This window comes from Arvicanthis niloticus, chromosome 9 (assembly GCF_011762505.2).
Source record: "Arvicanthis niloticus isolate mArvNil1 chromosome 9, mArvNil1.pat.X, whole genome shotgun sequence".
In the NCBI taxonomy this organism is placed as follows: Eukaryota; Metazoa; Chordata; class Mammalia; order Rodentia; family Muridae; genus Arvicanthis; species Arvicanthis niloticus.
In genome coordinates this window covers 67957132-67984272 of record NC_047666.1, presented here as the reverse complement: position 1 = coordinate 67984272, position 27141 = coordinate 67957132, and the positions used below count along the sequence as shown (strand labels likewise).

General features: G+C 35.2%; 2 protein-coding genes across 3 annotated transcripts; both read left to right on the top strand.

The window, feature by feature from the left end:
• Nucleotides 1-5492: 5492 nt before the first annotated feature.
• LOC117715758 (NKG2-A/NKG2-B type II integral membrane protein-like) lies at nt 5493-13402 on the top strand. 2 transcript variants are annotated; one of them, XM_076940657.1, is made up of 7 exons: nt 5493-5812; nt 6133-6234; nt 6751-6801; nt 7241-7395; nt 9166-9266; nt 9581-9723; nt 12780-13402. In XM_076940657.1, exons 1-6 carry the CDS (start codon nt 5626-5628, stop codon nt 9696-9698), a joined length of 714 nt encoding a protein of 237 aa, XP_076796772.1. In that variant the 5' UTR covers nt 5493-5625; the 3' UTR covers nt 9699-9723; nt 12780-13402. The 2 variants fall into 2 exon arrangements, with proteins under 2 accessions (XP_076796772.1, XP_076796773.1); XM_076940658.1 differs by lacking the exon at nt 6751-6801.
• A 5330-nt stretch (nt 13403-18732) lies between these two features.
• Nucleotides 18733-26519, top strand: LOC143443560 (NKG2-A/NKG2-B type II integral membrane protein-like). Its single transcript, XM_076940659.1, has 6 exons — nt 18733-19144; nt 19462-19563; nt 20574-20752; nt 22474-22574; nt 22893-23035; nt 25819-26519. The coding sequence occupies exons 1-5, from the start codon at nt 18976-18978 to the stop codon at nt 23008-23010; spliced, it is 669 nt and encodes a 222-aa protein (XP_076796774.1). The 5' UTR covers nt 18733-18975; the 3' UTR covers nt 23011-23035; nt 25819-26519.
• The last annotated feature ends 622 nt before the right edge of the window (nt 26520-27141 follow it).

The window sequence follows — 27141 nt, the reverse complement described above, 5'->3', positions numbered from 1 at the left end:
AGGGTCATGGAGGCTTTCAACTAGGTTTCATAGTACAGTCATACAAGGTAACACAATGTCAAGATTTATACAGATATCTCATAAGTGATTGAAGAATGAAGATCTGAGGGTGAAGTTGAGCATACAGTGGAGACTCCAAGAAGTTAGAAATGCCAAGGATGTGAAACATTTGCTGAAGAAATTATAGGTAGCAAGTAAAGCCCACCCAACAGTGTATGGCCCATCAACGGATGGGGCTGCCGAATCAGGTGAGTTCCACATCATAGGGCCAAAGACCAGATGTTGAATGTGGAAATATGGGACATAATGTTTTCCCCACTGAGTTCTGATCTTATTTTAGTCTGTTCCTTTCTTATTTTTCTTCTATTTATTTCCTTGGACTTGTTTAGCCTATACCATTTTACTTTAAACTTACATAAATTGTACTTGATTTCACAATGCCTTGTAACCAACATTTATATTGCTTGGTGAAACAGAGTTTGTATTTGTGCATTCAAAGATTTTTTGAGGTGTAGTTCAGAGTGTGATGACTTTTAGAAAAGAACTGACATATGCCATTAACATGTGATTTAAGAAAACTTAAACAAAAGTACTTTTAATATAAAGTTTCTGGGAAAAAATGACTAAATGTACCCAGTCTATGGTATAACACACTGTACCAAGACATAACAATATCTCCAATTTCTTATGACTCAGACCAATATGCCAAGGGCATAAGGCAGTACTGTTAGTCTTACTTTCAACATAGAAGACTACTGGTGTTGCTATTATGAATTATTTTTCCCTCTGAATCTATCATCTTACATAGGAAATACAGAGTTAATGTTTTGTGAGAGTGAGCAGTAAAATTAAAGAAACCAAATATTGCATGATATACCAAGTATATAACATATAACATATAATAAATCATAGATAAACAGAAGGAAGAGTTCCAAAATTCTAATTCACTTCCCAGTGTACGTAAGCTAATGGATATAATTATGAAAATCAACTGACAGGTTACTATTGCTAGGTTTCCACACTTTGCCTTGTTATTTTGCTCCTTTGAAATTTGATGTTTTTTTTATCACTGTATACTACATTCTTGTGATTATCTCCTATCTCTTTATCTTTCTAAGAAATCATTTGAGGTTATGCTACCACTACAATATCTTACTTGGGTGTCCAAAAAGTCAAACCTAACATAACTCAATGGTCACACCATTCATAGTATTATTACCTGATTGTATAATCAATATCACTAAAGCAATGCTGCATGTTAAATTTGCATCACCTGATCAGAAGTTCCTAATTATTTATCCAGTTGCCTATGTAATAACTATAAATCACAATAAGCTCATCAACTTCATATCTGAGATGAAAGGTTTGATATTCTTGACCAGAGACAATAGTAATGACATCTTTACAGTACCTGGATAAAAATAATAACTGTCTAACTTCTCTTTCATGTTATCAAATTATGTCCAGATTCTAGCTACATGTCACCAGCACCAATGTATTGAATCCTGATGAAACCATGATTGTATATTCCTTGGATGACTTTAAGAAACTCCTGAGTGAACTCCCTCTCCTCCCTAAAATACTCCCAATGTCCCCACACCTAAACATTCTTATGTCAACTTCTTAAAACAAGAAGCTACTTTAATGCTCCTGTTAAATATCCTCCAGTGATTTATTAATAAACAAGCAATCAGTGTCTCTCAGTCTCCTCTCTGGTCTGGTCTGGTTTTGCATTGCCACCTGCATCACTCACTTGACTAAAGTATTTTTTGGCTGTTCTTTCAAGCATGCTAACTCCTTGTCTAGCTTTCTTTATTGGGACAAAACACCATAACCAAGGGAACTTATAAGGGAAGAATTTTATTTGGGGCTCATGTTTCTAAGAGGTTAGAATCCATGATCATCTTGGCAGGGACGATGGCAGCAGGCAGGCAGGCATGGTGCTGGAGCAGGAGCTGAGAGCTTAGGCTCCTGATCCACAAGGTTAGGCAGAAAGCTAACTAGAAAAGACCTAGCCTTTAGATATTGCAAAGCCAACTCCTAATGACAGACCTCATCTAACAAGGCCACACCTCCTAATCCTTCCTAAACAGCTCCACTAAACAGGGACCAAGGATTCAAACATCCGAGTTCATGGAGTTTGTGGGAGTCATTCTCATTCAAACCTCCACGTTCTTCTGACACCAGCATTTCACACTAGATGTTTTGTTTTCTTCTAGATTCTGTTCCATTTCATAAGCTCAGATAGAGCATGGGTCACATAGGTCAAGTCATAGTAAAATATTATTCCCCTTACTTTTCCTGTTTAAAAAGTGGAATCACAAACCTGTTCTCCATCATTCTGCTGTAAGTAAGGAGCTGCACGATAGCCTATATATTTATGGTTGTTGATTTAGGCACTGCATTACCTCCTTAACTCACCTGGCTTGGCTTGTTTACCATCTTCTACCACCTTCACTGTGAGAATGAGATATATTCATGTATTTTACTAGCTAATATAACTACAGTGCATAGCACAGTATATGGCAAAAAAAAAAAAGTCAGAACTGAACATACCCTGAGTTACAGAGCTCTTTGCCCTCACAATATCTCCAAAGTACTTAGGTCTGCACACACAGAGAGGAACTGGGTCATTTTCTGGATCTATTTCTTGAATATCATTGATTACAACTGTGGCTATTTGTAATCTGAACTGATTTCCTAGTTAAAGAGGTTGCTAGAGCTAAATAGAGTTATGCCTAAATAATGTTATAAGTGAATCAACAACTGGGCTGGAGATGGTAACACATGTGTGTGCCACGAACAAAACCCTAGATAATCTTCCCAATACCCCAAAATTATCACATTAGAAATCTAGAATTGTTAAATACTTTGCTTGGATACAGATCTTTTGTTGTTTTTGTTTAATTCTAAAGTAATGCCATGAGGAGACCTAGAAGTATCACTTAAAGAGTAGTTTGGCTTTAGATACAGCTTTTATTTTGTTATATTTTTCTTCCTCCTTGGAACCTCATATGTCAAAAGAAATATTTTATTTTATGTTACCATAACAAAATACCATAACAGTGCATAATTACCCATTATGCACTGTTATGGTATTTTGTTATGGTAACATAACAAATTGCACTCCAAATTACAGTAGCTGAGCTATTTAGACATCATGGTGTGTCCAGAACTTCCCTGATAACATCACAGCATCATAGAGAAGAGAGAAAAACACCACTGAGTAAGTACTCTATGGTTTTTTTTTAATGCCAAACATCATCAATTACATGTTTCATGCTATGTGTGCATTTGTTTTCTGCATTTAATGTTTAAATAATTTTTCTTTAAGATTAGGATAAGTTCGTACATGCTTTATTTGATATGCATGAAGAAGGGACTCATGGTAATTTCTAATGTGCAAACATAAAATTAAAATTATCTATAAGACATAGCAATGCCTTCTAAGAGTAAAGGGGAAAATGTAGCAGCAGGAACTGGGTATATAACTCAGTTGCTAGAGACCTTGCCTAGAACATAGGATACCTGAGATTCAGCCCCAAGCACCAGGAACAGGGTGTGGCAGCCCATACATGCTGGTTAGTTTTATGTCAACTTAACAGAAGCTAAGGTCATCAGAAGGAGAGAGGCTCAATTGAGAGATCATTTCCATAAAATCTGACTGTAGGAAAGCTTGTAAGGTATTTGCTTAGTTAGTGATCCATGGGGAAAAGACCACACTGCACACCACACATAGAGACTCTGTCCGTTCCACAGGAGCCCAAAGAATTCTATGCTGTAAAGGTGTGTAAAGAGAAAACTGATTGCAAAACCAACTTCTCAGAGTATGAGAATTTCCTGTTCAACCTTCAGTGAACCATGAGTGAGAAATCTCTTTCTCCACTCTTGACTCACTCTGAGGCTCATGGGGCAACCTGCAAAGTTCACAGACACTGCTGCCCTAGATTCCTTCCCACAGTCTCACTGTTTGGTGCTTGCCTCCCACAGAACCCCTGTAACCACCACACCTCACTGCAGGAAGCCTGACTTTCTGACAACACAGGGAGCTTGTCACTGCTTCCATCTCTCCACACACCCAGTCAGTTGAGGAGGACACTGCAAATGCTACATGTGGAGCAACTGAGGCACAGTTCAGATGCAGGGAAACAAACTGAACATGGATGTCTTTAAACAGCTCAGATAAATCCAAGTGCATGGAACACACTGGGGACCATCTCAAAGTTCTGTCCTCGTTGTCTATGGAGAGTTAGCTATCCTCTTGTGTTTTTGTTTCTTTACCAATATAATTAAACCTGAAGCTACAGACAACCTAAAGATGAAGTGTGAATTTTACATATTGCAATCTGTACTCTGTGGCTCTTTGGTTAAAAACATTTCAATTTAACCCACAGGACACAGATTCTTTAAAAGGATTCTCTCACTGAGTGGTAAAGAACAATAGTGGAAATTGAGACTAAAATATTAATTTAAATAGATAATATTTATTGAGAGCTCTGCATGCCAGAGGTGAGTATTAATTGCCTTACATGATTTTTTTTCACATTTTAGATAAATGCGCTGGGCTATTACTCACTTCTTAAGGGTCGTGTGAGTTTTAAAGCCAGAATTTTAGATCTTACTTATTCCAGGGCTAATTGATTGAACTGTTAAATTATGGTGAATTATTAAAATTGTGTTTTATGTGACTCAAATGACACTGACTTTGGCAGCCTTAGACTCTTTGAGAAAATCTGAATCATCATTCTATTATGAATCATTTTTTTCATGTTATGGTTTCACTTGTTAGCTAATTTTTTAAATAAAATGGCAATTAAAATCATCTTTGAAATATTTCCAATATCATTGTTTTAGGCAAGACTTTTTTTGAGGTAGCATTTTCTAGAATTTACAACACCCTTTAATTTTTAGTCATTTCCTTGAACTCCTCAATTATTCCAAATAAAATAAATTTGACAACATGGAACTTATTTTTAATAAACATATTAGCTATTAAAATAATATGTAAGTTTTATATGCATATATAGTGTAAACCTTCCTAAGCTACCCATTTAGAGCACTTGGTTTTTCTCATTATATCATTTCAATTTATTACTAAAGTTTAGCAGATCTCTGTGTGTGCATATACATGTAAAATATAACAGTGAAAACTAAAAAGGAAGTTATGAATTCCAGAGAGAGATGAAACAGGCAATGAAACAGGATGGGAGGGAAGAGAGACGGATAGAAATTATGTGAAATTCTCAAAATAATAAAAAAATTGAAAAAATTTGTCATTCTTTTCTGTTAGTGTTAGAATCTTTGTTGTAAGCATTAATGATTTCATGGTGTTAGGCCAATGAAAACTAAATTAATTTGTAAAACAATTCTTTTGTTTGTAAACATCTTTGTTCCTCATAAAGTTATTGTCTTATCAAAAATATTTTGTCAAAAGTGAATTATCTTTTAAAACTTGTTGTTCTTGTTGTTGTTTTTACCACAGCACACGTATTCATTGTCCAAGGGAAAAAAAATAATTTAGATTAAAATTTTCAACTGCACAATGAGTGCCATGGTGCCAAACTCCACCCACTTTGGCTTCATCAGCTTGTGTACCTTTGCCTTAGCACATCACTAGCTGCAGACATGAGTAATGAACGAGTCACCTATGCAGAACTGAATGTGGCAAAGAACTCAAGGAACCAGCACAGGAAACCAAGGGGTCCTCGCAGCTCCAATTCAGTCATCGAGCAGGAAATCATCTATGCGGACTTCAGCTTTCAAAATCCTTCTCCAGAGCATCCCAAGGTCTGCAGGGATTGCCGCTGCAAAGGTGAGGCCCTGCATGGACCCTGTACTGGGATGCCAGGGGCATGAAGCGGTGTGGGCAGAGGTGGAAGTGGTCCTCTTATGGAGGACCAGAGCTCTAACTTGACCCATGCTTTTGTAATTTGTAAGCATAGATTTCATTCTGTTGTAAAACTTTCTAGATCTTTCTGTTCCCCGAAACTGAAATGATACTGCCTACAGATTACAGCAAGGAGAGGAGCCTGGGGTCAGAGTTTATCTGTTTGTCTCAATGTGTATGTAGGTTTTTGTGTACATAAACTCTGTGAAAAACACCTTTATAAACCCTTGCATTTCTCTCTGAAGGTTTTGCATCTCCTCCAGAAAAACGCACTGCTGGTACCCTGGGCATCATCTGTTTTGTCTTAATTGTCGTTTTGGTTGTAGTTACTACAGTTGCCATACCATGTAAGCATGCTTTTTTAAAAAATAAAAAAAAATTTTAAAAACAGATTATAAAGGATCTTTCCACTTTAATGACTGACTGGAAGTGCCTCTCAAAACTTCATATCAAGAACAGTAGCTTTTAGTTTAAAGCATGTATTAAATGTAGAATGGTTGTTATGATGTTGATAATATGATGAATATCAAAGGAATTGTATAAATGTTTACTTTTGAATTTTCAATGATTAACTAACTTAAACACATAGTTTAGAACCTTGGAGATTCTTTACTGAGATATGAAAACTGTCTTGAAAGTGGTTTTGTCATAGGTTACATGGTAAAAAGATGTTGAAATTTGGGCTTTCATTGAAGTAATTTTCTCCAAAGTTATTCACATGTGATTTTTTTTGGAGGAGTGGCCATTTAAATTCAATTCCACAGTATCCTAATTTGAACTGGTACATTAGCCTCAGACGAAGAAACTAAAATTGTTACAATTATTTTTGATGACAACTTCATAAAAATATTTTAATTCCTCAGATACTAAAGGAAAGGTGCAGATCAACACCTCAGTGACTAGAACCCACACAGGTACATCTTTCTTGTCAAAGTTCTGATAGTTGTACACATTATATTTTGTGTACTACCATGCAAAAATAATATTAGTTTTTTTAGGAAGAAAACAATCTAGAAATATGAATGCTTCATGCTCATGAATAAAGATTAAGAATGAACTCTGATAAGACAGAAATAAATTTTATTGTTCTAGAATAGAGCTTTTTATCCATGACTTTGAAAAAAATCTGTAGAGTGAATACTTATTTTTTGCTTTAGATAGACACATAAAGACAGTGCCAAACGGCAACTCTTTTTTGTGGTGCTTGAGTATATATTTTGTTTTATATTTATTAGCCTCCAGGCTGTATAGGTATATATTTTACATTAATGTTTAAGCCTATCAATACATATTAATTTTCATTATTCAGTCCATGTTGCTTCTACAAATAAATCATAATCTCTCTCTCTTCAGTACAACCATCTTGTGCTCAGTGCCCAAAGGAGTGGATATCATATTCCCACAGATGTTATTACATTGGTGTGGAGAAAAAATCTTGGAATGATAGTTTGGTGTCCTGCATTTCCAAAAACTGTAGTCTGCTTCACATAGATAGTGAAGAGGAGAAGGTAAGAGCTGATATGTGTCAATCATTGCTTAACCTTTCTTCCTGTCAATATTTGTACAACCAGTTTGGATTCTTACACATGTTTCATCTATTTAAAACATTGTATATTTCATTGTTTTATTTTACAATGTTTTATTTGTATTTGTGTGCTGTTAATGAATATTTATTTGCAAGATTTTTTTATTTTATGAAAGCCATCGTGTACAAGTGCATGTATTCTGAAATTAACTTTACCTTTAATTTTACCATGTAAAAATCAATACATGTACCATAGTTAATACTGATCAGAAAGTGATTAGGTAGAGGTAATTAGAGTCAGATTACTATGCAGATATTTTCATTTCTTCCATGTCTCTTCCCTCTGCATACTGTTATCATGTCTTCCTGCTCAAAACCATTTTTCAGACTTTTGCTATAATTAGCTGCACATACCTTTGAGTTTTATAAGATAGGGTTCACAAAGATGTATGCGCTGTTATATAGACATCCAGTACCTCAGCAATTCTCAACCTGTAGGTTACAACCCTTTGTGGAGTAGAATAATCCCTTCACAAGGTCCACCTAAAATCATAAAAAAAATCAGATATTTATAGTATGATTCATGTCAATAGAAAAATTATAGCTATGAAGTATAAAATTAATTTAATGGTTGGAGGGTCACCTCGACATGAGGAACTGTATTAAAGGATCATAGCATTAGGAAGGTTGAGAACCACTGCTATAACTCTTTCATGGTTTTAGAGCAAATCATTGATCCACTTCACTGCGTGGATCTGCAGTTTGCTAATTTTCACTGCTATGATCTATAAGCAAAACATCCTAAGACCAACTCCATCCGAAGACTCTGCAGGGGAAGAGTGTCCACACCCTCAAGGATAGATGCATCTTACGTGGCCTTTGGACTCATTAAATCCCCTACTCCAGCTCCAGAAGAGCTTCATATAGCCAATCACCACACTGGGTGTTTTCAGCTTTGCCCAGTGCTGCTGGCCAGCCTCTCTTACACAACAAAAGAGAGGTCTCACAGCACACACTTAGTGTTCTTAGGTCCTGGGAGAGAGCATGGAGGGCATTTCTTTCCATTGTATGAGGGACACAGGATGTCTGACCGTTCTGCAGTGCCTCTTCTTCAGGAAAAAGGCCCTTTCAGCTTTTTGTTTCATGCCTTCAAAACTCCTTGGTTTTGTCTTTTATTCTTACTTTCCACATTTTACCTTGTAGGTATCATAGCAGCCAAGAGAAACATTAATGCTACCTCATCCTTCTTGGTAATCCACCCCTACAGTGATAAAGAACAGCAGGGATCAGCTAGATAAGATAATGCAGTACCCAAAAAACAATCTTTATCTACACTATCATTCATTTCTTCACTAGCAAACTATGAACTTACTTCTAAATCTGAACTTTGAGAAATAGCAGAAAAGTTGATTTGGGCACAGCATCTAGTAAATTCCATGCATTGTTTCTGAAAATTTGTTTGAATCGCTGTTATGTTTGTGTAGTTAGCATGATTACATATTGAATTACATAAATCTATCATCAAATTCCTAACTAATATAAGAAAAATACAACTTCTAACTATAAACACTTAAAAGTTAATTCTAGATCAAAATTACATGCATATGTGAATGCTTTGGCAATGTAAGAAGTGTTATCACTTTAATAAGTTGATTTGTATTAAATAATAACCATATTATCACAAAATACATTAACATGTTATAAAAATATTAAAAGCCTTCATACTGATAAAAATTCCTTGCTTCTCTGGTAGGGCTTCCTGGAATCCCTTTCACTGGTCTTATGGGCTGGAGTCGAACAGAAAAGCAGAGGTCAGCCCTGGGCTCAGATAAAAGACCCAACTTTCCATTCAAAGTAAGTTAACATGAATGATACAATAGACAAGAAAAAAACATACAAAGAAAACCTCAGAAGAATAGTGTCAATAGATGAAGCTTAATTATAGTCAGGCAGAATGGTGGGGACCTTCATGACCTGCTCATGTGACTCTGAAGAATGGGCTACTTGGCTTTCATAACAAATCAGTTCTTACCACACTATTAGTGAAGATGCCATTGTCGACTTTCACAACTTTCATGAGAGCTTTCTTTTGCAATGGCTTATAAAATTCATTGATTTGGTAGATTGGCCAAATATATATATAATCTTTTGTGTTTTCACTAATGCAGGATATCAGAGACTTCCCATGATGAACATGACTGTGCAATGCTGTCAACTTCTGGTCTCACAGCAGAAAACTGTGCAGCTTTACACACATATATTTGCAAATATAAGCTCACCAGCTGAATCACCTGCATTTGAAGTCTGCCAGGTAATGTTACATTTCATAACCTGAAAATAGAATTGGTGATTGTGTACATCTTAAAGTGAATTATATTATTTGCCCTAATAACAAGTTTCTTTCAAAAACCATCATCGAAGCATCTAAATCTTTTAACTCAAAATATTCTTTATAATATTGTTAACAAATTACATATAACTCAAGAGACTTTTTCCAGAAGCACTTATATTTCAAAGTTACATTTCAATGAACTGTCATAGGACTTTGTAAAAGTGCTTTGTAGAATTGATAGTTGTATATTGCAAATTCACCTTGTTAACAATATTCTCATATATATGTGTGCATGTGTATACACACATACAGATGTGTTCTGAGTCCTTTTTGATTCACAGGTTTATTTAAATGTTTTCTTAGTACAGTTTCAAACCTAAGGTCTGTAAAACTTATAAAAAGGTTTTTATTAATATAGACATAAAATATTTACAGCTTAATACTTTTAATCATTTTCATGTGACTTTTATTTCTCCTTTTTCTGTTTTTAAACTCTCACATGTGATTTACTTACATTTTTTTCTTTGTGTGTTTGAGTATGTGCATGCATGTGCATGTGCACACATGTCATGGAGCCTGTAGAAAGGTCAGAGGACACCTTACGGAAGTTGGTTCCCTCCTTCTACCATGTGGGATTAAGGCGAAAGCTCAGGTTGTCACATTGGATGACAAACACCTTCACCCAAACCCCTTTGTTTTTCTGTTTGGTTGGTTGGTTGGTTAGTTTGGTTGTTTGGTTTTGGTTTGGTTTGGTTTGTTTGAGACAAGAACTGTGTAGGACAGACTGACATCAAACTGTCAACAGCCATTCTGTCTCATGGGAGCACATGCTGACCTGCGTTTTTTGCCAAGAGTGGCTTTCTTCTCTCTTTTCAATGAAATTTATTTTGGTTCTTATTGACCCTTTCTGTTGGAATTTTGTTCTTGATTATAATTTTGTACAGTTTATTGTTTTCTGCTTTTTGCTTCATTTGTTGTGAATTCAAAATTATTTGCCTTTTCTGATTTCATTTCTTATGAAACTTGTTCATATTAAAATATCTCCTTTTTATGTAATGTTACATTTGAAGAAATCTATTATATATAAGGGAGATTTTGCTATATATTTCATATAAATTCTTAATCATGAAGAGGCTGATTATGATCTATTTATCCTATTGTTTTTAGAAATATGCTTTAAAATTAGAAACTACCTGCTTCAAAATTTTGGTATTTACTAGTTTTTTTTTTCAATTAACTGAAAGGAATTGTTAAGAATTTTGACACATGACATACCTGTGGATAATTGCTAGTAAGACTGAAGAACTTACTTTACAACTTATGTTACATTTTATATATTTTTTAATTAAATCAAAACTTGAATAGCAACAGTTTTAATGTCTTATGTAAGTATGGCCATGGCTATTGTGTGGACAACTCAGCATTAAATACATTCTAATTATATGCTTAAAAATATTTGTGCATTTTTGTGGAAATTTCTCCTGTGAATCTAAGAACCTGAGCCTTCTGTGCTCACAGAGATGAGTATGTGACTGGGAGCCATGCTGACTCTCCAGTTTAACTGTTCACATAACCTCACAGATTCATCTGGTGGCTGAAGTGTGGTGCAAGTTTATCTATGTTCCATTTGGGATTAAACTCCTGTCTTACAATTATATGTTTTATTATTTACTCCTTTATTTTTAGGTAACCAAAAGCTAATAAAATATTTTTAGTGATTTGAATGATAGTCTTATCATTATTAAACATTCTTCTTCATCTCCTATAATGGTTTCTGTCATTTTATGATTGATTCATTTTTATTTTGTTACTTTCATCTTTCTTTATATTTATATTGAGAGTTTCTTTAATACAAGAAAGTTAAAAGACAAACCCATATTTTTAAGTTACTGGAATCAGCATAGATTTCTATAGGCCAGGCTGTCACTAATTTGAGACTTTACTGCCTCAGCTTCCCAAGTAAAGGCAGGCTGTCTTGAGGAATGAATGAGATGGGATAGTCCACCCCTTTGTCTGTGGCATCATTCCTCACCACATAATCCTGGGCTATAGAAAGCTTGAACTGAAAGCATCCATTTTAAGTGTTCTTTTCTGCTTTCTGCTTCCATCCCTGGCATTACTCAGTCATGGAAGTGACCCGAAAGTATATGTTGAAATAAATTCTTTCCTTCCATTGTTGCTTTTGGTCAAAATATTATTATCATAGCAACCAAAAATTCAATCAGAATGGCAGGCTTTTATGCCTTTTTAAAATTTTTTTGCCAATCTATCTTGTTTCGTGGTCCCAACTATGAATTTATGGTGAACCCAAACATCTGTTGAAACATTCTTATTTTACAGTTAGGTACAGCTCAAAGGTTTGAGGATATTTAAATAAAATTTTTTTGGATCAAGGGATTGTTCACTCTATGTCTCATCCAGTTGGACAGTTGGATGGTCCTAGGCTTCCCATCCTATATAAGCTTATAGATGACTTATTACATCAATCTCTTAAAGACATTTACCTAAAGCATAATTTCTGACATCTCCTGCTGTACGCCAATCAAATGACTACACAAGATGTAGCCTGTGTGGAATTAAAACCTCAAAGTGGCCCCAACAACTTGAAGGAAATTAAAAGAATTGCCATGACTCATAAAATATGTAGTCACCTTTATATTTAAGATGCACTCAATGGTGAGCTGAAGTTGGAAACCAGTTTATTATAATTCATTTCACATGTAATAGTCCAATCTCCAAATTAGAGTAAATATATATACATAAATATATATATACATGCATATACACACACACATATATATAACATTATATATGTACTCATACATACATACATATTTTTGATGTTTTGCTAAAATCTCCAGGTTTTACAAAGCACACACTTACTGAAAATACAAAAGTTCATTCTAAAAAGAAATTTGGATTTGTGGATGTGGTATTTTGTCAGAGTTTATCCTATTCTGTATGCATGTAACCCCCCCCCCCCATAAGCAGCAATTTCCCCCAAACTTTCTCACTGCTTCCTCTTCTCCCTGCAGATCTCTGGCTCCCTTCACATGAACTTGTAACTAGAATCCTCAGGATCATCTGCTTTCCCTACCTGTCCCATTCAATGGTAGCCAACACAGTTGTTGTTACCTGTAAGAGTGCTTTTTAAATGATTACGGGTAATTTTTCACTCAGAAGGCTGGAAGTCTCTGTACATAATCATCAAAGGACACATGTAATATATTCTTATTTATGTAAATTTTAAAAAATCATTCCAATGTTTATTCTGAATTCGTCAAAAGTACAATAACAGGATTATTGCAAAGTGTTTTTTAGTGTATGTGTTGTGATTTTGTAACTCAATGTCATGCTTCAGGAAATCTTTATTAGATGCTAATTAGTATTTACAAGTGGTTATATTAATTATTGTTAAGTTTGGTCAGTTTTAGTTGTGAGACAGCCTTTAACAGCTGAGCATCTCTCCTGCCCAAATTTTGGTCAGTTTTGAACCTCTAGGTTTTTGTAATATTTTCCTCCCAAGGGTTCATGTTTATAATATTTTTCTACATAAAATAATTTTATTATATACTTTTATATTTTGATATGAACTAAAATTTCAAACTAATAAACTAAAATTCATGTATTCAGAACTATTAATTATTTAAGATCTTCTTTACCCTTTCCTAGCTATTATAATTAAGGAGCATAACATTACATCATAATAAACCCCAGAAAAATGCACAATAATTTTCAAAGTTCTAATGTTTAACTTTGTCTTGCTCTCATCCTATGCACAAGTGATCATTTCTTTCAAAGGAAATGAACAAAAGAATTAGTCAATTAATCTTCACAATAAAGGCTTTATAAAAACATGTACTCTTGTACAATATTAAAAGGATATATTTAAAGTCAGAATGTCATTTGTTATCAATCACCTCAAATTTTGGACTGTTGTTATAAGACAAAATTTAAATGCTTGTCCTACTTTAAAAGAGTAATTTTGTGCAGTGACTTTTTGGTACATATTTAGGGGAGAGGTTTTGTTTGCTTTCTTCCTATGGAGATAGATTTGGGGATACATGCATGACTTTATCTATGTATGTGTGTATTAGTATGTGTGCTGTTTTATTTGTAACAGCCTACAAGATTGCATGTCTGTAATTTGTTTGTGCCTGGTTATATTTATGCAAAGATACAAAGTCATTATTAAATATCAGTGCTGTTACTGAGACAAAATTTCTAATCCTTGTTATATCATTGTCATTGCTGTACAAAAGGAATGGTTAACAACTTACAATAGCTGTTACCACGTCTTGTAGAAAGAAAAACTTGAATTGAGAGTTTGGTTTCCTATCTCAATAAGAACTCTGCTTTATGCATTTGGGGAATAACTTAATGGCTAACATACTTGGTGTGCAAGGCTACGAACAAGCATCTGGCTCTCCAGCCACCATATAAATGCTATTCAGGTGTTGTTGTGTTTTATAAAAAATAAAAAAGCCAGAGATATGTTTTATAGATTGAGGTATGTGAGGTGGGAAGAGGTGCTTCTGCAGGCCCATGCTGAGGCATTTCTTCTTCCTGAGGTACCAGCCACATCATTGATATAGTATGAAATAGAGTTTATTTAGGGCATGGAAAGGGAAGTTGTGAAGGAAGTAGAGATATAAAAACAGAGAGGGGAGTAGGGAGGAAGAGAAAAAAGGAGACGGAATGGGAGGGGAAGGGGGAGATAAAGGCTAGACAGGAACATGTGGAAAGAGGTGGGTGTGGATCAGAGAGGGAGAAGGGGCAGAGAGATAAAAGAATAAGAGAATAAGAGGATAAGAGAGTGAGGAGGGAGCAAACAGCCCCTCTTAGAGTGAGTCAGGCATACCTGACTGTTGCCAGGTAAGTGTGGGGTAGAGCCTAGAAGGGATGCTAACAGGTGTGACCACAAGCAGGTAATCCTACTTGTGGAAACCAGATATTGGAGATCTCTAGAGTAAACTGGGCAGCTGGAGAAGCCAAGTCTGTGAACTTGGAATCAGCTAGAGAACGTGCCTCAGTGTAGAAGATATAGAGCACTTGATATTCTCATGTTATGTGACACAAACACATTGTGGGCATAGGAAGTCCTTTATTCATGAACTAAAAACATTCAAATTTGCCTCAGTAATATAAAAATATAAATGAAATATATATTTCACAGATTCATAAGCAGGTAAAGTAAAACATGTACAAGATTATGGAAAAGTTTTAATGATATAATATTGGCCGATAGGGAATATACATTCTGCTCGGGGACAAATAAAACATCCAAACAGGATCATAACAAAGGCCACAAAGCAAACCTTAAAATATTGAGATTTTTCTGCATCATGTAGGAGAGAGATTTTAATTTATTTACTACATAGATATATTTGAATTTTTGTTATTTAAAACTAAATATTTGTGTTAAAATACAGAAAATGACAATTAAGGATAAGTAACTGAATAATATGAGTACTTATTTAATATTCTAATTTCTGTCATACTAACAGAGTGCAATATTGATAATATTCAATACTATTTCACCCAATGAATATATTTATTTTCACTAAAGTAATTTTACAAATTTAGCTTTGAAAGTGAAATAAAATGTAAATACTTCAACTATGTTAACGAAAATATGATATGAGTATTCTTCTTTGGTTTTTGTTCCAGTCATTGGAAGTTGAAAATGAATTGATTGTACTAACATCATTTAATATCACTTAATAGTGATACTATGAGTTTTATAATCATCCCATGAGTTTTCATGGTAAAAAAAGATATGATATTGATATAAGAAGGTAAATGTATATAATATTGCTTATACTTGGTGTGGGCAGTCTTCAGCAGACAGAAACATAATGAAACAGAAAGAGACAAAGCATAATTTCATGAAAACACCCAAACCAACCAGGCTATTGTCAAGGTGGCTTTCTACAAAATGAAAGTAAGGCCCTATTGCTGAAGAGAACATGTGCGCAACTCATTGACCATGGAGAAGCTGAGCTGCTGCCCAAGACTTCATCCTACTGATTAATGCTCATACTAGAAGGTTCCCTGCTTTCTACCACAAGACAAAGGTAAGTACTGACTTGACAACAAGAGTGACTTGGTTGCAAGATATGCTCGTTCCATAGTGCACAAAGCTTGTACAAGGAACCAACCAATATCTGATTGGAAATAAGACCCACTCCAGGAGATGGAGCCCATATACAACACCGCTTGGTGGCTAAAAACATGAAGCTGGATAGGCAAGGGGCCTAGGGGAAAGCAATCACTTGTTTTCTGCCAAAGGAACATAGCAATAAAATGACTCATAAATGATATTGTGCTATAGTCATAAATTACTGTTTTGATCAGCCACTTTCAGAGAATCATCTCTCTGTGGCAGATAAGAACAAAACAGAGACAACTGGATAATATGCAATGTGCGAGAGATCTTAGAACACTCAGCCTTAAAATGGATGTCTTTATCAAATTACTCCCCTATGGGCTCAGATAGGAGATAGAAAGAGTGTAACAGCCAGAAGGGCATGGAGGACACCAGGAAGGAAGACCTTGGAAACACACAGGGCTTGTGTACATTTGGACTCAGAGACTGGTGGCATGCCAGGTTCTGAATGTGTCTGAACCAGATGGAGTCCTAGACCTAGATGATGAAATAAAGACATGTCCCCATTTCTAACCCACAGGTTATCTCCAAATGTATTTGCCACTTGCAAATAAAAACATTTTTTCCAAGGGAGTCACAATGAGGGAAAAAAACACTATTAAAGATAGGTTCTATACAGAACTATCAATGGCCAGCACAAAATTAACTGAACAGCACCTTCAGAGATTCTTTGTCTCAAACGTTGTCAGGTTTTGTTCTTGCTTTAGTTTTTGTTTTTATTTAATTTACCAGTTCTTCTCATAAATATTATGGCTTCTATTTCTATGAGATTCCTGTGTGTGTGGAAATGTGTGTGTGTATGAGTCCTTATGCATTTCTTAGACTTTTTCCTTGACTGCTTTGTTGTTGTTCAGTTGTTTTGTCCTATTGTGATTTGTTTGGTTTTGATTTATATTATATTATTATTATTTACTTGCCTGTTTGTTTTCTAACAGAAGATAAAAAGGATGTAGATTCGGATGGAAGTTGAGAAGAGGAGAAACTAGAAGATAATGCAGGAAGAGAAACAGTAATCAGAATATATTATGCTTTAAAAAATCTCTTTCAATAAAAGAGGAAGAAGAACTAAAAATCTCTTTTGAGAGAATGCTTGGTAATTGTGGTTAGTCCTTTCTCACCTTTATAGAACTCATACTAATTCTTGTGAGATTCTCGGAAAAGGACGCTACAAAACACACTTAGATGACCACCATCTCCTTTCACTAAGAACCAAAAGCGCCCTGCCATGTAAAGGTGAGATAAGAAAAATTGATTTCAAAATCAGTCGAGTTTGAGAATTTCCTATTCAACCTTCAGTAACATATTAGTGAGAAATCTTCTCCACTCTTGACCATTCTGAGGCTTATGGGGCAACCTGTAAATTCACAGTTGTTGCTGCCCTAAATTCCTGCAACAGACTCACCTTTTGGTGCTCAAGTCCCCCAGACCACCTGTGACCACCACTCTTCACTGAAGGAGGTCACACTTTCTGGCAACACAGGGAGCTTATCACTGCTTCCTTCTCTCCACCTTCCCAGTCACTTGAGGGGGACACTGCAAATGCTATATGAGGAGCAACTGAGGCACAGTTCAGATGGAGGAGAACAAGCTGAACATGGATGTCTTTAAAAAGCTCAGATAAATCCAAGTGCATGGAACACACTGGGGACCATCTCAAAGTTCTGTCCTTGTTGTCTATGGAGAGTTAGTAAACCTATGGAACACACTGGGGACCATCTCAAAGTTCTGTCCTCATTTACTTAGGAGAGTTAATGATCCTCTTGCCTTTACACGACCTGATGATGAATTGTGCATTTTATGTGTTGCAAGTTGTGCTCTGTGAAGAGAAACATTTCTGTTTATTCCAGAGGGCACACGCAGATCCAAAGCTTGACAGGCTAAGCTGGATACTGAATGCCTTACATGCATTCATAGTATACACTTGAACCTACATTTTAGAAGAACAAACAAGATCATTAAAATCCAACTACTAATAACTTTTCAACATTACAGGGCTCAAGGCCAGAATGAGTTCTAGATCTCATTGATTCTAAGACCCATGAATTAAATTAATAAATCAAGCCTTTAATCCCAGCACTTGGGAAGCAGAGGCAGGTGGATTTCTGAGTTCGAGGCCAGCCTGGTCTACAGAGTGAGTTCCAGGACAGCCAGGGCTATACAGAGAAACCCTGTCTCAAAAAACCAAAAAAAAAAATAATAATAATAATAATAATAATAATAATAATAATAATAAATCAAATACTCTATTACAATTTAATTAACAACCAACTAAAATGGCACATTTTAACAACCATAGGCTCAATAAGCAAGTATAAGCCAACAATATTCAATTATACAGTACCTCAACTTATCACTTTATATTTTCAAAATTTAGCCATTAAATCAATAACTAATTATTTTCTCAAGTAAAAAAGGAACTAAAAATCACGTTTAAAAAAATAACAAATATTTCAAATATTAACATTTGCCATTATTTACAATATCCTCATTTTTTTGTAATTTCTCTGAACACTTCCATTAATCCAATACATGCTAATTTAATAGCACCTGGCTTATTTTATTAAATTCATATAAATGATTGACTAAAAACAAGATAATGCAAATAATTTGAATATACCAAAGTTCACTATTTTAAAGCATTCAGTTTCTAGTCCTTATTGAATTCAAACATCATAAAATATATGTAGAATTATTTTCTATTACAGCATAGGTCCTATTCATGAAGATATTAAAATATTTCATGGTGTTGTTCCTATGAAAATCGAATCAAATGTATAAATTTAGCCCTGTAGTTGTGAATCGTTTTGTCTCCCTAATTTATTTTTCTATTTTCTCTACTAAAAATAAATTGTCAATGAATACATTTTAACCTATAGCACATGAGCTCAAATTCCAAGGAAACTTTTGAATACTTCAGCTATACAAAAGTGTCAGTTCTTTGGGCTCCTCCCTTTTTACTGCATCAGGATGTGTAGCTTCTTTGATAGGATCACCACAGCATAGAGCACAGTAGAATTACCACAGGACACAAAACTGATTATCACCCACTGGCCTGCAGAGTCATGAGTCGCCCTCTCGGAACTGAACGTACCTCAGAACCCAGGAAACCCTCAAAGAAAATCCAGTCTCAGCTCCATTTCAGTAACGGAGCAGGAGATCAGCTGCTGGAGTTGAGCTTTCAACGTGCTTCCCAGAAGCATCTCAAGACCAGCAGGCATAGCTACTGCAAAAGTAAGGCATTGAATCTCAACATAATTGCTCTGTAGTGCCAGCCAGTGTGCAGAGATGGGAATAGGCCCCTTCAGGAAGGAAAGTGGTTGTAACTTGACCCATGCAGTTATAATGTAAGTTGTGAACACAGTTTTCATTCAGACATTGTCACGAGAATATATGAATCATTTTGTTCACTGACAATGCACTGATATTTGCTATAGAAAGGTTGCCTGGGGGATGAATTTATCCTGATTCTCTAAGCTCTCTTCTGTGTAAAGCCTGTGAGGGTCTGTGTCCATTTTTTTCTCTCTTAACACTTCTATTTATCTCTGCAGATGTTTTATCACCTCCAGAGAAGCTCATCTCTGGGATCCTGGGCATCATCTGGTTTGCCTTATTGATCGCTTTGGTGATATCAACCAGAATTGTTTCTCCATGTAAGCATGCTTCTGAGAGATTATAGGAGAGCCCTCCACTTTAATGACCAAGTGTCTGTCAGATTCCCTGATATTAAAGAGTAGCTTTTATTTTCAAGCACATATTTTAATTAAATATGGAATGGTTATCTTAATTTTGTCAAACTTATAAATGACAGGGTTATTATTATATGTTTGATGTTAAGTATACCAATTACGACTTTATAATTCAACAACACTCTTTAGAATACTTCAATGAAAAATACAAATAAAGTTTTGAAAGTGTCTTCCCCAGCATGAGTTGTACAGTGAAGATGTTGAACTTTCATTGAACTAATTTTTCCCAAGTTATGAACATACTATTTATATTTTAACAGTTGCAAATGTATTCTGTAATATTTTGATTCAAATAGTACATCAATTTCAAACTATGAAATTAAAATTTGTTATGATAACTTAAATTTCAAATTTCTTAAGAATGGCTTTAACTTTCCAGATACTGAACAGAAGAAGCAGATCCCCTTCTTCCTAGTTAGAACAGAGAAATGTACACATACCTTGTTTGTCAAAGTTCTGATGTTTATGCACATTATATTTTGTGTCCAAGTTAAGCCTAAGAAAAGAATAACCTGGAAACATGAGCACTATGTTCTCATAAAAATTAAAGGATAATGATTGTTTCTGTCAAGCAATAAGAAAAATAATGGTATAAAATAACCATACAATAATCTTGGTAATTGGCTAAAATTTCCTACTGGCAAATTATGATGAGCCAGAAATGAATTCAGTTTTCTAGAATAAAGGTTATATTCAGTGATTATGAAGAAATTTTTGGGAGAGAATTTGTCTTAGGTTTATGTGCTTTCCGTGGACATATAAACTATAGACCAAAGATTGACTCTGTGTTTGAGTGTATTTGAGTGTACATTCTGTTTTTTATGTACAAACATGGGGTACATAGGTATATTTTATACATGGATGTTCAAAATTATGTAAACTTATATTCATTATTAAGTTCGTGTTGCTTCTAGATATAAACCATAATCTCTCTTCAGCACAACCACCTTGTGCTCAGTGCCCAAAGGAGTGGATATCATATTCCCACAGTTGTTATTACATTGGTGTGGAGAGAAAATCTTGGAATGATAGTTTGGTGTCCTGTATTTCCAAAAACTGTAGTCTGCTTCATATAGAGAGTGAAGAGGAGAAGGTAAGAGCTCACATGTGTCATTCATTGTTTCTTGGCAATGTGACATTCATAGATAGAGCTAGTCATGTTATTTTGTTTTTAGAAAACAGAGTTTCTCTGTGTAGCCTTATCTGTCCTGGAACTCATTCTGCAGACCATGTTGGCCTCAAAGTCACAGGGGTCTGCCTGCTTCTCCCTCCTGAGTGGTCGGATTAAAGGAGTGTGCCACCACTAACCTGCTTGCCCCATCCTTATACATATCTCATTTATTTACAACACTGTATAATATTTTGTTGTTTTATTGTACAATGTTTTATTTGTACTTGTGTACTGGTAACAAGTATTTATTTCTAGTTTTTGATTTTATGAAACCCATTCGTGTGCAAGAGCTTTTAATCTAAAATAAACTTTGCCATTTAGTTTTACTGTAAATGAAAAAAAACTATATAAGTACTGATGGTTTAGAGTGATAGGTGGAGATAATTATTGTCAGATGACTAGGCAGATACATCCATTTCCTCCATGGCCCTCCCCTGTGCATTCTCTCATCAGGCCTTTTTGCCCAAAACAATTTTTCTGACTTTTGCTTTCATAAATTATCTTTGCTGTTGAGCTGTATGTGAGCAGAATCAGCCAACGAGCATTTTTATCGTGCTACATTTTCCTCTCTGATGGTGTTTGGGGAAGTTCATCCACATTATTGCCCTGATATCTGCAGCTTGCTATCACTTATGTGAGTATTCCATTCTGAAACCCATTTTCCTGTATAGCAGCGGTGAGAGTCGTGCCTCTGGGCACAGAGTATTTCTACACACAACATTTATATTACCACATCCCTACCCTGGTGTCCTTTAGTGAGAAAAAAAATCCTCTCCCTCTGGTTAGCTATGCTTACCAGTTCTTGTAAGCTGTCAGGCTGGCCCAGGATGGATGACAGATCCCACAGTCTAGCACTTTTAGTCTTATCTGTGGTTTCTGGTGAGACTCCCTTCCACACAGGAGGGATGAATTTATGGGACCCAGCTGTTGTCGAGTGGTCACTCAAGGACAGCATTGAAGGTCATTTAAGGTCATTTCCTTCTGTCATGTGAGGGACAGGAGATGCCTGCATATCTATCCTCCCTCATCTTCAGGTGAAAAACCCTTCCAACTTTTTATTTCTGGACTTCCCAATTAGTTGATTGTGCTTTTGATGATTGTTTTCTAAGTTTATTCTTGTTTTAGCACAGTAGCCAAGAGAAACATTAATACGATTGCATATTAATGCATCAGGACACTCGAAGAAAACATCAGTGGAAGTACACAGAAAACAAATTTTTATGTACTACATTACTTATTTCTTCAATAACATCCTATTAATTTTCTTCTAAAACCAAACTCTAAGGAATCGCAGAAAAACAGATTGATTTGGGCATTGCATCCAGAGAATTTCATGCACAGTATCTGAAACTTTATTTAAGTCCTTGCTATGTGTATATTGTTAGCATGAATAACTATTAAATTACAAAAATCACCACATTTCCCACTAATAGAAGAATAAAACTTCTAAATATAAGCATTTACAAGTTAATTCTAGACCAAAATTTTATACATATGTGAATGTTTTGGAAACATAAGAAGTGTTCTCACTTCAATAATTTGATTTGTATTAGATAATAACCATATTATAACAGAATACACTAGCATATTTTGAAAATATTAAAAGCCTTCATATTGATGAAAATTCTTTGCTTCCCTGGTAGGGCTTCCTGGAATCCCTTTCACTGGTCTTATGGGCTGGAGTCAAACAGAAAAGCAGAGGTCATCCCTGGGCTCAGATAAAAGACCCAACTTTCCATTCAAAGTAAGTTAACATGAATGATACAATAGACAAGAAAAAAACATACAAAGAAAACCTCAGAAGAATAGTATCAATAAATAAAGCTGAATTATAGACACACAGAATGATGGTAACCTTCATGACCTGCTCATGTGACTCTGAAGAATGGGCTACTTGGCTTTCATAACAAATCAGTTCTTACCACACTATTAGTGAAGATGCCATTGTCGACTTTCACAACTTTCATGAGAGTTTTCTTTTGCAATGTCTTATAAAATTCATTGATTTGGTAGATTGGCCGAATATATATATATATAATCTTTTGTATTTTCACTAATGTAGGATATCAGAGACTTCCCATGATGAACATGACTGTGCAATGCTGTCAATTTCTGGTCTCACAGCAGAAAACTGTGCAGCTTTACATACATATATTTGCAAGTATAAGCTCACCAGTTGAATCACCTGCATTTGAATTCTACCAGGTAATATTACATTTCATAACCTGAAAATAGAATTGGTGATTGTGTACATCTTAAAGTGAATTACATTATTTGGCCTAATAACAAATTACTCATTTGATAGATTAGCGTGTGTGTGTGTGTGTGTGTGTGTGTGTGTGTGGTGTATGCGTTTGTGTGTGTGAATTTTGTGTTTGCACTATTGTAGGATAGCAGGGACTTCCCATGATCAACATGAATGTGCCATGCTGTCAGTTTCTTTTCTCACAGCAGAAAACTGTACATACATATATTTGCAAGTGTAAGCTCACCAGCTGAAACACCTGCATGTGAAGTCTGCCAGGTAATGTTGCATTTCATAACCCTGAAAATAGAGTTGTGATTGTGTATAACTTAAAATGGATTATATTATTTGTTCTAATGACACATTTCTTTCAAAAACAATCATTGGATTATAGTAAGCACACAAATAACAAATATTATTTTGTGTCTGAGTCTTTTTGCTCAAGATATTCTTTATCATATCAATTTTTTAACAGATTACATATATCTCAAGAGGCTTTGTGCAGGAGCACTTACATTTCAAACTTACATTTCAATGCACTGTTGTAGGACTTTGTAAAAATGCTTTGTAGAATTGCAGGTTGTATACTGTAAATTCAGCTTCTTTAGTACATTTAGGTCATTCCTTTGTTATCTACATTTTCATGTGTGTGTGTGTGTATGTGTGTGTGCACACGCACACATGCACATTTGTGTATTTGTATATACATACAAATGTGTTCTAAGACCCTTTTGTCTCAAAGCTATATTTAAATGTTTTCTTAATATAGCTACAATATGTAAGGTGTGTAAAACTTTAAAGTTTTTATCAATATAGACATAAGATATTTACAGCTCCTTAATACATTTTTAAGGACCTTTAATCATCTTCATCTGTCTTTTGTTTCTTCTTTTTGGTTTTTAAACTCTCACATGTCCTTTACTTATGTCCTTTAGGTTTTGTGTGTGTTTGTGTGTATGCACACACATATACACATATGAGTGCACACACATGCCATGGAGCATGCACAGAGGTCAGAGGGCACCTTACAGAAGTTAAAAGGCAGTTGGTTACATCTATATTGCTCTTGCTACTATTACACAAAAGGGCACACTTTGCCTGTCATGATGATATCATTAACACATAAGTTCCTTAGTTTAATGGGGTCTCTGGTGACAGTGTTACCCAATGGCCTGTGTATTGTCTTCCAGAACTACATGTTATCCAGAAAAAAAAATGAAGCTTCCAGGAACCCCAGCTTGATTTTCATATGCCCTGCCACTAGAGCATCAGGAGGGGGGGGAGGACTTCAGAAATATTAAGTTATCATCTAGTTCATGTGTAGCCAATACCCATTGCAATAATCTCTATAATGTGTGAGTCCTTAGGTACCTCAATAATGTGAAGCTGGTAATTCCACTTCACTGGAATTACTGAAATCCCCTGTGTATTATCTTTTCTACGTTTAAATATATTAACTGCTAGTTTTATTTTTATAGACACAAGCTGTAGGGTTTTTCTCAACCATCTTGCTAAGCATCATCCGAATATAACCTAACCATGAAACTTCAAAGAATTTCTGCTTCTTGGACCCTGTATTCTGTGCAGATTGATAGATATATTGTCTTTTATCCTCTGTGTATATAGACAATTTCATTGAGATGTTTCTCTAAATCTTTAAAATATTCAGCCACTGATCTCCAGGACATTACCAAATGGGCTTGAAATTCAGAATTGAAGGACATACAAAGACAAAACAAAACTTTATAAAATTACAATTCAACATGAAAATATTCTAAACTTATAGCAATTTTATATCCAAAGAGTAATGTTGAGTATAGCCACATGGATGGAGGTGTTATGGTATTTAGTTCTCTGTAATTCACAGTCATTCTCTTTGAGTCATCTAGCTTCATTTTTCACCCTCAGGCAAAATTCACCAAAAGTTCTATGAGTGCACTTCTTGACATCTATACCCCCAACCTATTTTCTTGCTTGGGAAAAAGGAACACAGTATCTGGAGTTGAGGAAACAACTACCTTTCCATCTGTATTATTCTATCAGCATATCTATACACTGCTGCCCATTGCCTGAAAAACTAACTGGGGCACATCAGAATCCACGGCATACCTGGACCCAGTCCCCATCCTAAAACAGTCATCTGATCCTTAGTAGAAAACCAATAATTTCACAATTGAACCTGGGGCCTCTCGGTACCCTGTATGATCCTCATCTGTAGGCAACTTTGGCCGTCCTGTTATAGAAATAGCTAAGAATGTTTCACAGGAAACAAAATCTTTCAGAGTAATAGCTGCAGTGAGGACCATAGGCACTCAATGTCCACTAAGGAACAATTTTTTAATCTTTGAAGCCCATTAGGCCATAAGCATAACATTTGACTTTCTGTCAAGATTATCCTTAGAAATTCAAGCTCAACCACAACCTTGTTGCATCAGTTTTTGTGTGATCTGAAAATAATCTTTCTCCTCATACTCATTATGCCACCCCATCTTTATATCAAATTTCCCTGGTGAATCAAAGGGTGTCTTCTGCGTGTCTTTGTAATGGCCACTACAGCTATGAATCATATCCCATTCCACAAAGGGAAGTATGATCCCTTTGCAATTGTCTTCACAGACATACCACTATCAGATAGTTCAAACTCAGTTGTGTTTTATTACCCATAAAACGGGCGTTCTCCTACCCATTTGGGTTCAGGTGAGTCTCTGTTTGGGCATCAATTTGTTGCATTGCTTTTCCTCAGGAGACACACAGAAATACTTATTTATTCCAGAATTCATATGAAGAGACAAAGAAGTATCTCAAAGGGGACAAATGAGGATGTTGGATCTCCTGGAGCTGGACTTACAGGCTATTTTTAGCTGCCTAACATGGGTGGTGCAAACTGAACCCAGGTCCTTTGCAAGAACAATAAAGTATACTTAAACACTGAGATAACTTCAGCCCCAGATATTTTCATGAATGATCAATGTTGTTATGTCTATTTTATACATGTGTGCTTTCTGTCAGTGTATTTACAATATGATGAGAGTTGATTTAATTGAACTCTATATGTCTTCCCTTTCTATCATAACTTTAATGCTTAGAAAAGTAATTTGATGGAAAAAACAATATATTAAATAATGAAGAAATAAGAATTAAAAAGATAAAAAAGGTTTTCCTGAGTCAGGACTCTTGTTATTGGGAAAAATGAACATGTGTCTTAGTAATTGAACAGTTATTAGGGGACTGTAGTTTATTTAAAACAGGAAAAAGATCACTGACAAAATAATTTAGTGCTTTTATTGTTATATTTTAAATATGTCTTGTAATGTCTCTTTTAATTTTCATATCCAAACAGGATCAATGTACTCAAAGTTTTGACATCCAAATAGGAACTATGTATTCAAAGTAAATTTTGTAAAATATATAAATTATTTCTAAACCCAATTGTTAAGTTGTATAATAAAAATCACCAGCTTGTAGTGATGTTTAAATATAGAGATTTATTTCTCCCTCAGCCTTTCTGATATCCTTGATTTCAGATGACCTAAACTGAGCTTGCATGCTCTTGGCTGCAGCCTACAATTTCAGCTGAACTCTGTTTTATGTATCTTATTCTCAGAGCCTGGCACATAATCTTTACAGAGACTACTACTTCTCAAAGATAAAAACACCTTTCCATTTTATTGTGTCACATATTATGTATTCCAAAAGCCACTCATGTTTACCAGGGTTGTTGTATACTTGAGGAATGCACAGGTTAATTGATGTGAGAAGACAAAGCCAATGTGTGGGTAGTGTCTATTTCCTGTTCAGGATCTTGGAATAAGTAAGCAGACTGATGGAAGTGAATAGCGCCTTGCATTTATCACTCTGCTCCTTGATTGTGGCTGTAATGTGACCAGCTGCCTCACAGTCCTGCTGCCTTTACTTCCCCACAGAATGAACTGTACCTGAACTATGTGTTAAACCTATTCTCTACTAAGTTGGTTTTGTCAAGGTGGATTGTCACAAAATCAAGAAAAAAAAGTAAGGCAGAAAGGATGAAGTGAATATAAAATATTTTGTCAGTAGATTCAGAGCA